This window comes from Tyto alba, unplaced genomic scaffold (assembly GCF_018691265.1).
Source record: "Tyto alba isolate M040663 unplaced genomic scaffold, T.alba_DEE_v4.0 Super-Scaffold_22, whole genome shotgun sequence".
NCBI classification, from domain to species: Eukaryota; Metazoa; Chordata; class Aves; order Strigiformes; family Tytonidae; genus Tyto; species Tyto alba.
The window spans coordinates 12798691-12811286 of record NW_024881296.1 but is presented as its reverse complement, the minus strand read 5'-3'; the positions used below and the strand labels follow the sequence as shown (position 1 = coordinate 12811286).

Genomic DNA, 12596 nt, shown 5'->3' with positions numbered 1-12596 from the left:
TGGAATAAAACTGCAATTTCCATTGTCTTTGAGTAGGAGTAGTCATGGGGGTCTTTGGCCTGCAACATGCCGACCGATCATCCCTAGGGGCCTGAACTGTGTGCAGCACGAGTATTTTGTAAAACAGTACAGACAAAGGGCAATGAAGAGAACTAGGATAGCCCTTGTGTAATCATGACTCCTTTTTCACCAAAAGGAGTAGTAGTATTTAAGAGACCTAGTTTAAAAATAAATCTGGGAAATGTTTTGTTTAGCAAGCAGAATGACCAACACTTAACTGAAATGAGTTCAAATGTGTTAAACACATATGCCTTTCATTTGAAGAGTCTCCAGGTCCAGGCAAGATGCAATGGTGATGTTTATCTGCTTAGCCCTGTGTATTGCTTATATTTTGACAGTTCTCTTTAGATACTACCTTGCTTTCTTGCTAAGTGGCCTACCATCCTTGTATGATGCTCTTTGAGAGAGGAAATACTGTCTATGATGTTATTTGCTTAGATTTTTATCACAAAGAGCATTTGTAAAGCAGAAAAGCTTTAATAATGGCATGATCTGTGAGCATTATTAGTTTTTAAAAAGTTCAGTTGGGCTGTGATGTTCCAGTCTAATGAAAGGTTTGAGCTTTTTGTGTGTCTTTTCTCTTACTGCAGGAATTTATACATACACACTCTAAATATATATACACTATAAAAATTGTTCTGAAAAAATGTTTAAACATTAAATCACCATAATCATCAGTAATATATAATGCTTACCAAATAGTTTCAGAGTGTGTCCATAATAACCATTTTTACAGTACCTCGCATTTTTTTGAATGAATTGGAAGTAATTGCCAAATTGCAAGTAAAATTTGTGGATGACAAAGGCTGAGAGAATAATAAACATTTATGAGGACAGATAAATAATACAGAGTAACTGGAATTGCTTGTAAAATTAGACCTATTGAAATAAAATGCACCACCACTGCAAAGGTAGAACACATGTTCCACATCTGAAATGGAGACCTGCAGCTATGATTTATTTCATCAAATCTCAGACAGCTACAGTGTGAATGTCGGCAACTGAGCTACTTACTCTAGACTTCCTTCATGGATAAAATAGAGAAAAATGGACACACTTTGTCTGTTATTCATCTGACATATTTTAGAAGCCTGCTTAGATTAATACAAATTACACCCTGAGAGTGCCTCTTTTTCTCTGTCAAATAGAAGGGTAGCCCAAATGTCTACATTTGGTCAGATGATTCTTAGCATGGGTATCTGAATAGAAATGAAAAACGTAGTGTTCTTCTGTGATAAAGAGCAGGGGGACATCAGTAGGAAGAGGGATGTCAATTTGCTTCACTATAAAACTTTTATGAGATGGCCTGTGTAACATACAATATACAGATGCGGGGATCTTTGAAAAGGCTGTTTAAAAATGCAAGTGTCTAAAAAAACTAACAGAAATTAATAGCTGAAGTGGGATGACAGTGGATAAGAGTGGAGTGTGAGTCTGACAGAAATGCTATTAAAATTCTTGATGTGCAAAATTGTGAGCCTAACAGATATTGAACTTGCAGCTGAAGAGGCTGAGAACTGTTGGTCTGTTTGCTCCTCTCCTACCTTGTACTTTAAGACCTAATTAAATTTAAGATGTTATTGGGATAAACTTACCTTAGTCCCATTTATTTTTATTAAACTAAACTGACATCTTAAAATGGACATGCTAATTTTAATTTTCTCTTTATTAAATGCAACTCATTTTAATAAATTTTGCACAGGTTTTTTTGATGCCTCTTTTAAATTTCCAAGTAAATATTGTAATGTTGTAACTAAGTTGGATAATGTTAAGGGAAGGTTATTCATACTACCATGTGAAGGTGTTTGGGTTTTTGCACTAACTGTACGCAGGGTCTGGGGAAACCTTCATCTTGATTTGGATGCCTAAGTAGAGCACTTAAACATGAATGGTGTGAACAACTGTTAAATTTTCCAGTACTAATACCATTTGGAGTATTACTAGCCTGTGCAGTTCTTATGCACTTCCAGACATCAGAGTCAGTAATCCATGAAGAGCTGATACCAATTATGTGAGGTAATTCATCCTGCCTAATACTGAGCAATGTAGTGCACAGGTGCAATATGAGAACCAACTGAAATGTGTCTTATTTTACTTTCAGAATTCAAAAAGAAAAAGTACAAATTCAATTTTTTCAGAAGTTGTGTTCATCCCCTCCCAATAGCCCTACAGAGAACACAACATTGTTTTTGTCTGCAGACAGAGTATCTTTGGAATTGTCATGTTTCTCATCCATCCTCTTCAGAGCCATATGACAGAAAACACAAGATCTACTCTTCTGACAGCTCAGTTTCTGATGAGGACAACTTTGTGTGGGTTGGAAAGGATAGTTGAACTGGCATTTATGGAGCTGGCATTATTTTTCATGGGGCAGGTCAGAGGAGCTTTCTAAACTTGAGAAATCACATGTAAATCTTGAATCATGACAAGGGTCTGCGTACTGATCATTTCACATACTCATAGCTCTTAACGAAGTACATTCTCAAGAGTGAAGGTGAATGAAATCATCAACTGAAGCTGTAGGTTTCTATAAACCACAGCCCTCATAATAAGAGATGAAGGGTCTTTGATTCTGAATTTAAACTTCATCCACTATACAAATATAAATCCAGCCCAAATTCCAGCGTGGAATAAAACTCTAGTACCACAGGTTGCTTCACATTAGCCTGTGCTTCCCCGTGAGTATACAGTTTTCTTCAGCTATACAGTCCTCCATCACAAACTGCTGTCCCATCACAAAACTGTGGCTTTAAGTTGAGCACAAACTATAAACTATCTACGGAAATAAGAAAGACTGAAAATTTTTTATAAGAGATGATCTCAGATATTTAGGGAAACCACTCAAGTATGCTTTCTCTTGCTGTGCCTGTAGCTGCATGGACCTGTGATGGCCTGACAGGTCTTCATACCTTGTTTGCTCTGAAGCACTGAAGTCACAAATTCAGTTTAGCCACAGTATAACAGCTTTCATATCAAATTTTCTCACCAACATTTTTCTTCATCTTACTGAAAGTGAAGCTTCAGAAGATCTGCAATATCTTCTACTCATTTAATGCTTTCCTTTTGCTGCCAAGTATAATACAATGAGTTACTGAGTGTACTAGAGACATACGTTCCGTAGTTACCACGCTTTTAAATAGAATCAGAAATAGAAAATTGTTATTTATACTTTCAGAGCATAATGTATCAGGGATCTGTTTTAAAATGTCATACCCTAATTTAAGTGTGAAATCTTCTGACGCTTTCTTCAAACAAAACTCAAGAAAACCCCTTTTGATTTGAACCCATCAAGTTGGTCAGAATTGTTCTGTCAGATGCACATCTGTAGTTGCCACTTAAATTTTTAGAAATTAAGCAGATTGTAAACTGTGGTCAGCAATTTATATTAAATGTTCAGATATTTGAGGTATCCATAGCTTTTAAAGTGTTAAAATATTACAGTCCAGAAAAATTCCTTTTACAAGATATTTTTAAAGCTTTCACAAAAAGAGAACCAGAATTATATGCTGCTGTCTCACAGGATTATCATTATATACTCATAGATTTTGTGTCCAGAAGGAACTATTATGATTATTTAGTGTGATTCTTCTCTTTTCAAAAATATCGTACTCAGTAATATTTCATATTAAACCCTTAATTTGTTTGAGGTATGGTTTATAGACTTTTACTGTTGTAAAAGCGACATTTGCTTGTGCTCACATTGCACTCTTGTATTCCATTTGTGTATTTAGAAGATACTGGTCATGGAGGACTTTAGACCTTGTTTTTTCCTCCTCTCAGGGCAGCCTGGCACTCCAGTACCCCCTAAAAAGCTTTGCTTGTTTCTGCCTATGTGAGACTGGATACCTGAACACTGGAAATAGGCACATAATGAAGATGACCTTGGACCTACTTCTTGTAGGAGGAAGGCTGGGATGGAGAAAAGCAGGTGTAGGAGTTATTTATTGTTTGGAGTTTCCTGTCCTGCTTCTCCCTTCTGTGGAGACAGGTGGGGAGTACTTCACAGTTCGTCTCCATGTGAAATCTCTGTCTTGTTTCTCTACCTCCATCTGTGAGAAGGAGGAAGATTAACTTTGTGGAGAGGACAGATAATCCATGTCCTATTTCTATCCTCTAGCCTAAGTGTGAAAGGAAGAGTAGTCCTTAATCAACCTTTTCAATGCTCAGGATATTTCAGAGGTGCAGTGCATTACAGATGAGCAATGTTGGGGCTGTGGGAGTGCCTTTGGGCAGAGGGGGAAATGGTGCTGACTGGTTGGTACATGCTTGTTTTGGTAAGAGAGGTATCTCCTCTCAGAGGACATGCTGTCTGTACGGGAATCCTTAAACATTCAGGATTGTCAGTGTCGGGATAGCAAAGAACAGTGGCTGCTAACATTGTGTGTTAAAGCAGTCGTGCTTGAAATGAATAGGTCGAGGGCACTTTCAGGAAGTATAAGAAACAGAACAGTAGTCAGGGAAAGAGGAGTGGCGTAAAGCAACAGGAAAGAAAGAGAAACATATAGCTGTACTTTGAAGATTATACTCCTTTTTAAGGAGAGTTCAGTTAAGGATGGGATGTGTTCAGGACACTATGAGAGCAGAAAAGATAGGGAGATAACTAATTCTTAAAAACAACACGAGAGTGAATAGGAGGAAATGGAACAAGTGAACATTTTCAAATGCTTATTTCTGGGGTCGCTGATGTCTGTAATTGTTTCAGGAGATAGTGCTTTTATAATAAATCTTCCTATCACTTAAAGCCAGAACTGTAGAACATTTTACATTTGATCACTATGCAAACAGATTATAATCCTCATCAGATATCCTCCAGTTTTCTTATTTCTTTCCACTTTTGTTATAGCTTTGTTATAAGTGGTTATAATTTTATTTTTACAAGTGCCACTAGGAGCCTAAACTGCGGAAAACTGTGTAGTATTTAAGGCAAATATTGACACTTAATGATGTATTGTATACCACAGACTATTTTTATGAGCATTTAGAGGATGCGCTGAGCAGAGCTGATCACATCCATTCTCTGGCTCCTGAAATATAGATTGCAATGAGTATCTACAAATTTAAAACTCTGGAGAGTCATTGGATATAAAAGCTGGAAGTGTTCTGAAAGAGAAGCAACAACTAATCTTGTTCTGATCTACAAACTATAGAAATTATGATGTTCAAGCAAATATTTTTAAAAAGATATATTGTTCTTGAATCCTTTATACAGCAAAAATGTGAAATTTAGGGGAGGAAAGATGGTTCTTTATGGCAGGAAAATTTTGCTGTAAAGAATATTTTGCATTTGCCCGTTTCAAAGAGTCAAATAGATTTCATGGGTAGAATTTTGTCTGGATTAATTATGTAGGTGTGCCTTCATGTTTTATGCACCCTAATTAAATTCAAGATGTGAAGGTACACAGTGTCCTTCTTTTGAGAGGTGTCAGGTGTGAAGAGATTAATTTACAGCTTATTTTACTAGATGAACTGAAAATAACTTTAAATTTTTCCTTCTAAAAGATTAGAAGCACAGGTCTAAGCAGTCAGGGATAAGTAGTCCAAGGGATAAATAGTCCATGGAGATTTCTAGAAATCTTCAGTGTTATGATGGCAAATCCCCAGGTGTGTTTTGTCAAGAAAGCTGTAGCAGCACCTGCCACGGTACTGGAAGAATGGAGAGATGGAACTGAAATGTTGCTGTTGCATCTTAACTCACCTTTTAATGAACGAGTTTCCCCTGCACATGCTTGGAGACAGTGGAAAGCAGGTGCTGGAACCATCATCCATCTGGGATAATTGCTCAAAATAAGTCACAGAATCAATTTGGTCTTTCCTTGTGCCCTGGATTGTAAGCCAGCTAGCACATTCAGTGACGCTTCTGCCTCCAATGGATTGTACCTGTGTTATTAAGTGTTGCAAGGTTGTGTTCTTGCCATGGAGAAGCGTGTGTTGCACCTGTCTTTTCTGCTCTCTCCATGAGCCTTCAACACTTGCACTCTCAGTTTTCTCCAGCACACCTCCGTGTGCAAAAGCTGAATTGTAAAGCATACCAGTTTCAGCCAACACAAGGTTGTCATGTGTTTCTGTGACTAGATTATCAAATCTAATTATTTTCTAGACTAAGACACAAATATTTTGTTGTTCTGAAGAGCAAACTCTTATGTTTAGTGTCAATGTTAGAAATAAGGAAAATAATTAGGCACAAGTCGCTAATTCTTCTTTCTTTTTCAAAAGTCTCTTCCTTTTCTTCAGCTAGGTTTCTCCTTTTCTACAGATGAAAAAAGCCTGTCTTCCTTTATTGTTGGCAGCTCTGCACACCTGAAGATTTGACTGGGAATATGTTCTGAAAAGAGATGCTTTGAGTGGATGTTACTCTGTGGAAAGCTAAATCTCCTGTAGCTGTTACTACCATGCTCTTAGATTAAATTAAACAGTTCAGCGTAACTATTAATCACTTCAATTATTTTCATAATTCCGACTCCAAGGCAGCTTTGTATTTTTAGCTGGCTTAGTCATATCACATGGCCATGACATTCAAGGAATTGTCCAAGGTAGAGAAACAATTTATTTGGAAAAAGCTTATTAGACTGGAAGGCAGAAGTGTTCTCAGTTGGCAAGCCCTCCTGGTTGTTTGCAGCCCCTGCTTGGCTGCCTGTTTGGAAGCAGCCTCCGTGCCTTGAGCTAGAGTGTTTAGGAAAGGACAGGACTTCCTTGGTGTATGGAAGTCTGATGAAGAACAGCAGAGGTGTAAAAGGCCCAAGTATGCAGGTCTTTGCTTGTTCTTACATCAGCCAATCCCCAAAATGCCTCATCTTGAGAACACAGAAAACATCTAATTGAAACCTGTGACTTAAATCCTTCCCAGAGCTGGTCATCCTGCCCAGCTCCCTCCATCCTAAACTCTCCTACAAAAGGGATAAAGACCATGAATCCAGAGAGGGCTGGGAGATTATTGGTTCAACAGACACTCCCTATTCTCTACCTGGGTATGAAGCCAGTCTTGACTTAACCCTATGCACTAGTGTACAGGTTAGAGGAAACCCCAACCTTGCACTGCCTTGTGTTTTTAATGAAATGCTAGGAGACAATGGAAAGCAACTCAAAAGTCTTCACAGGAAAGAGAAAGAGTAATCCCGTGTCAGTGAATATTTTAACCTGATTCATCCATCAGTTCCATTATGTGCAAAGTGAGCCCTAATGATGCATCAGTCATTGGCCTGTAACTTTGTGAACAGTTGGGTTTTTTCTTTCACTTATAAATCTGTCCCAATTCCCATGTTTCTGAGCTTTTAGTTGTAAAGCTTACAACATGTTACAGAAATACTGAGAATTTTACTTGGGCCAGAGGGAAAAGATAGCCTGAAATTTTTTTTTCTTTTTCAGTACCCTCCTTAAACCTAAAATTTCACATACATCATTATTAGTATTTTATAGGCCAGATTTGTTTTTTAGATCAATCAGTGAGCAGCATTTGATCTACAAATATGTTTTAGAAACACTTTGTTACAGGTTAACAGTCTGAGTTCAGAAGTTGAGGTACTCCCATAAAAACTGGCAGAGGTTACATTGAAGCTTACAGATTCACTGTAAGTCTATCGCAAAGCTGTAAGAGGACTGGGTATGTACATTAACTGTGCTGATAAAATTTCTACCATATGAGCTTGTTTGTCCTGACATTCACCTTATGCCTTCTGGCAGCAGATACAGCTATGCACAGAATTATTTCCAGGTGACTCTTTTGATCAGAGAACTGATTGTAGGGGAAGTACATGCGCAAAATGCAGTGGGGTCAAACTGCCTTCCTTGTGAGGCCCTACAGAATGGTGGGGCAGCCGAGACCAATCTTGATTTAATCATGCCAGGAATACACGGAGGTCTGCTGTTTCATGGAGCAGATAGACAAAACTGCAAATTAAATATGAAAGTGAGTGCTGATTTTCACTGTAAATATTTTCTGTTCTGAAGTTATTGTAATTAACTAGCAGTGGAATAAGAAAATTATGCAGTTCTAGGCAGATACAAATCACAGACTTTTTAATAGAGGTACTCCTGTGATGCCCAGTGAGCATCTGTTGGTTACAAAGTGCTTGGTTAGGTTTTCACACATCTTCTCTGTTCATCACCAGGCCTCCATCCCTGCTGAAGGCTATTTTTTTTAGGACTATATTTAAAATATTCCTGCAAGAATTTGGGCTTGCAAAATTCTTCTGCGATTAGCAGGGCTTTTTATAAGGAGAAAGAGATAATGAAATGCAGTGTCTTAAAGGCCAGATTTTTAAAGGTATTTAAGTGCTTGTAGCAATGGAAATTGAATATCTAGATGCTTTTGGAAATCCCTCAAGATGTTTAACTGTGTCTGTAGATACTTTAATAAATTTGTTCCAAGTGGTTTGCCTAAGGTGCGGTTAGTCAGTGCTAGAGAGTTGAAAAGGGAAACTTTCTTACTGCTGTAGCCATTAATCATTTTTGCCTTCTTTATGACAAAGCGATTGGAAAATATAGCTGTTTATAGAATCTGATGGAATAGGGATGAAATAGCAGTGAGTAGTATAGTTTTTCTGAGTAGTATACTTCTGTAAACTCATGCTGTAACTGTAATGGATGAAGGTAGCCTCCCACTGTTTGTAAAGTCTCTATAATCACCGCATGGTTAATCAAAATTATTTGCTAAATCCTTTCTACAGTGTGGTTGAGGATCTGTGAAGTATTAGGTAGCAGGTCATTGAGGTAATTTGATCTGCTCAATGCATTTTGATATTAAAAATCACATGCTATCATTTCTCTTTTCTGGTTGATCATAGTTCCTGTTGCAAACCTAGTATCTGGTCTGAGTATTTAATGTTTCCAAGTTTGCATTCATTTTTCCTGATATCATCTCATTTACTTGAAAACACAGGGTCAGTATCAGTGCCAGGTGAAATGATTTTTTTGTATATTTACAAAAAACAGTGATACAATCCCCACAAGTAGCTTTTGTCAGTGTAATCTTTTTACCCTGTTTTTCTTCATTATTGCATATTGTTAGTCTGACTGTTTTTCTCATCAAATGCTTTTGTTTCCAATAACCAGGATGATGAGAAATTGGCTGGTGAGGAACACGCCTGGAAAGAAGTCAAAGATGCTGTAAATGAAGTCAGATATTCAAAATCAAAAGAAGGTATCCTTTCAGTGACAGGCTACAGTCTGTCATTCAGTTGGGAAAACCATCCAGAGAGGCCCTTAGTACACCGTTTGTCTTTTGAGATTTGTTTACTAAAGGCTTACATGTTTATGTTGTTTTAAAATGTATTTTTAACTCATTTGATGTTTAAACTGTGTAATATTCTTAATTGTATTAATACTGATAGAGTCTCTGATTACTTGGACTGGAACTGCCTCATGGCATGAATAGTAGGTACCTAGAACGTGAAGGGATATTTTGGCTCAGGTTTAGACTTCTGACATCACAGCCCATCACTTCATATAAATCCACTTCTAAATTAAATAAAGCTTAATCTGAAACATTGTTAAATTCTTTGTCCCATTACTCCCATTGTGAAGATTGCCAGGTTCTCACTCTTTGCATAGCAATGACAATAACAAGGACAGAATTGCAGTCAAATTCGCTGCAAACATTATAGAATCATTATAATAAGTTATAATAATAATATATCATTGTAGTTAAGCAAATTGAATGAGATGATCTTGCACTAATAAACAGAACTGGGGCCTAATGGCCATCATGTAGATAATCAATCCAATTAAAAAAATTAGTGAACAGCAACAACCAAGAAAAGATGAGCAGAACAGAGGTGGAAATTTTTACTAGAAGGCTACTATAAGTATATTGATCTCTCTCTCATCTTAGTCTATTCAGTGGAATTTCAATGACTGTGAATTTGGCCTATTATAGCAAGATGCCTTATCATTTTCAGAAACACAGGCTTTCTCTGGAGCTAGTGAGAAAAAACTCTTCCATTACTACTTTTCAGAAGAATAAAAACAAAGTTTGCATAGTGATATTCCAGGCTGGAAACAAGTGATCACAATTTTTATTGTAACAAAAAAAAAAACAAAAAGCAAAAAAACAAACAAACAAACAAACAAAAAACAAAACAAAAACAAAACAAACCAGAAAACAACAACAAAAAAAAACCCCAAACTCCCTAGTTTGTTTCTTTCTAGTCCAGAGGGATTTGTTTGTTAGCAAAGGGAAACACTCATCTTCTCTAACTTTAATTTTCATATAGTTTCTAGTCTGTCTTGAATTCCTCTGTAGTAACTGGATTGAGATGGACAATACTAAAATATATCTTCAGGCATTCAGTTATACTTCAGGGCTCATGTTCTAACCTGAAAGTTAAATTACAGATATGCAACATGTACTTGTAATCATACCAGAAGTATGGAGCCAAAATACTGGTCCTATTTAATGTTATTATGTTTAATTGCAGGAGAAACTGCACCTAGAAATTTGCTAGGGTGTTTAATTAAGATTTAACTAATATTTCAAAATTGATCAAACACATTATAGTAAAAGTTATCAGGACTGGTAGAAAAAATATGTGCTTGTTGTCTATTCAGCTTCTATCCTCAGATATGGGCTCTCTGAAATGTGTCATCTTTCCTTCCATTGCACCACAATACCAGTGCACGCAGTGGCGAGTGCACTACCTGAAGAGGGGGCTTGACTTTTTTCTATTTGCCAAGAATTAATAGAAAGGCTTCTTTGTTGACTAAGAAACGCAGTCATTAGTTTATGCAAATGTATTTTTTTTAGCAAATTAAACCAGAAGTTTCTAGAGTTGAGAAAGTTAGTGACTTCCAAAACCTGAACTACTGATTATAACAGATAATAAAGTGTTGTAATGCTAAATCTGCAGTTAGAGAACCTGAGACAATATGTGTGAGTGAACTGTCTCAGACCCAAATTCCAGTTTAAGCATACAAATTGAGATGCTAAAGCCCAGTGCAAGGGGATTATTGTGAAGAAAAAGATTCCTCTGCATCTCAGGCAACACAAGAGTAGCAGGGCTTCTTGAGGGCTGCTCCTCTAGTCTTGGGCAGATACAGGACAGCCAGCTTCTCTTTTGTCCTGTTGCAGCTGATAGTGGGTTTTCTAGTTTGCAATTTATGTAGCTGACAATTTGGTCCCAACAGGTTTTGCAATGTAACAACTCTGCCCTTAGATGCTAGTGAGTGAACAAAGCAGTATAATGAGAAGCAAAAGCAGGTAGACTAGTACCATGCATCAGCTAAAACGGTAATCTTTCAAGAATGTCAGTGCTTTGTACTTTCTACAAAAATTGTATCAAGTGGAAATAATATCCCTCATTCTTCTGTTTGTCTGTCCTTAATCAGTTGTAAAGAATACATGGATGTTTGCCAGAGATATAAAGGTTAAGGTGCAATTTTATAATAACACATTCCTTCCCTTATATGGTTCTTTCAATCCAAGGGCAGGAGAGCAATTCACAAATAATTAGTTTAGCCTTGTAACAACCATGCTATAAATCCTGGCCCAGCCACATAGTGGTCACATTCTTAAATTTAATATGTAAATATTCCTATGATCAGGAAGGACTAATTACTTCATCACAGGGTTATCATTGTACACTTAAATCCATTGCTGAACTGGGGTGAATAGTATTTTCAGTAACGTCGTGAAGATAACTGCTGAAATTCCTTGAGTTGACTGTATGGAAAGGAGTGCGATACACACAGTGTTATTACTTCTCTTACTAAAAGTCTAATATTTTTTTTAATTTGATTTGTTCTTACCGGTGTGTATGGTATCTTTTTAGTGTTTAGAATGCTCGCAGTCTCGGACTCCCATAAAGTCCCAGATGACTGTACTCATTTAAAATATGGGAGTATTTGTATTCAACTTAGGTGTGATTAGAGAGAGAAGAATCTGGTCCACAGAGAAGTCAAACCAGTGTAGAATATAATTAAAGTAGTAAGTAGTAAGGAATATCCAACTAAAGTGAATGCCATCCCCAGCTTACTTTTCCTCTCTTCCAAACACATGAAAAATATTCTTGTAGCACTGGAGGTAAAAATCTTCTTTACTGCCAAGATCCTTAATCCTGAAATACAATCAGACATCAGAACCACAATGATTTTCCATCTCATGCATGAAACATGCAGCTGTACATGAAAAAAAAAAATGTTTTTTAGAACTGTTTCAAGGAAAAAGAAAATTAATTAATTGCAAGAAAAGATTCTAATTTAATGACAATTCTAAAGAAAATCTTGGGTGGCATAAAAGGATGTGTCATTAGTTTAATATATATAAAAAAATATTTTTTCAGCTGCTGAGACATTTTGTTAAGACACATTTCCATGGGTTCTTGCCCTTGGGTGTAAGATTTGGAGGAATATCTTAAGTAAATAATAATGTTTCAGCAGCTAAATAAAATGTACTTGAATTTTAGTTTCTTATGTATTAAAATGTCTTTTCATTTTGTCATCTGTCTTTTACCCTTTATTGCTGAAATACTGCTGCCTTTAGAAATTGTTTTGCTAAATGTAAACAAAGCATAGTTACCTAAGCTACCACTTCTGAGTTCAAGTAT

The 12596-nt window shown here is 36.7% G+C and overlaps 1 protein-coding gene across 2 annotated transcripts in view; it reads left to right on the top strand.

The window, feature by feature from the left end:
• SMYD3 (SET and MYND domain containing 3) overlaps nt 1-12596 on the top strand; it is a 419867-nt gene that overhangs the window by 355922 nt on the left and 51349 nt on the right. For both annotated transcript variants that reach the window (XM_042796047.1, XM_032989436.2), the window contains exon 9: nt 9109-9196. In XM_042796047.1, the coding sequence (XP_042651981.1) occupies nt 9109-9196 (88 nt within the window). The remainder of the gene's footprint in view (nt 1-9108; nt 9197-12596) is intronic.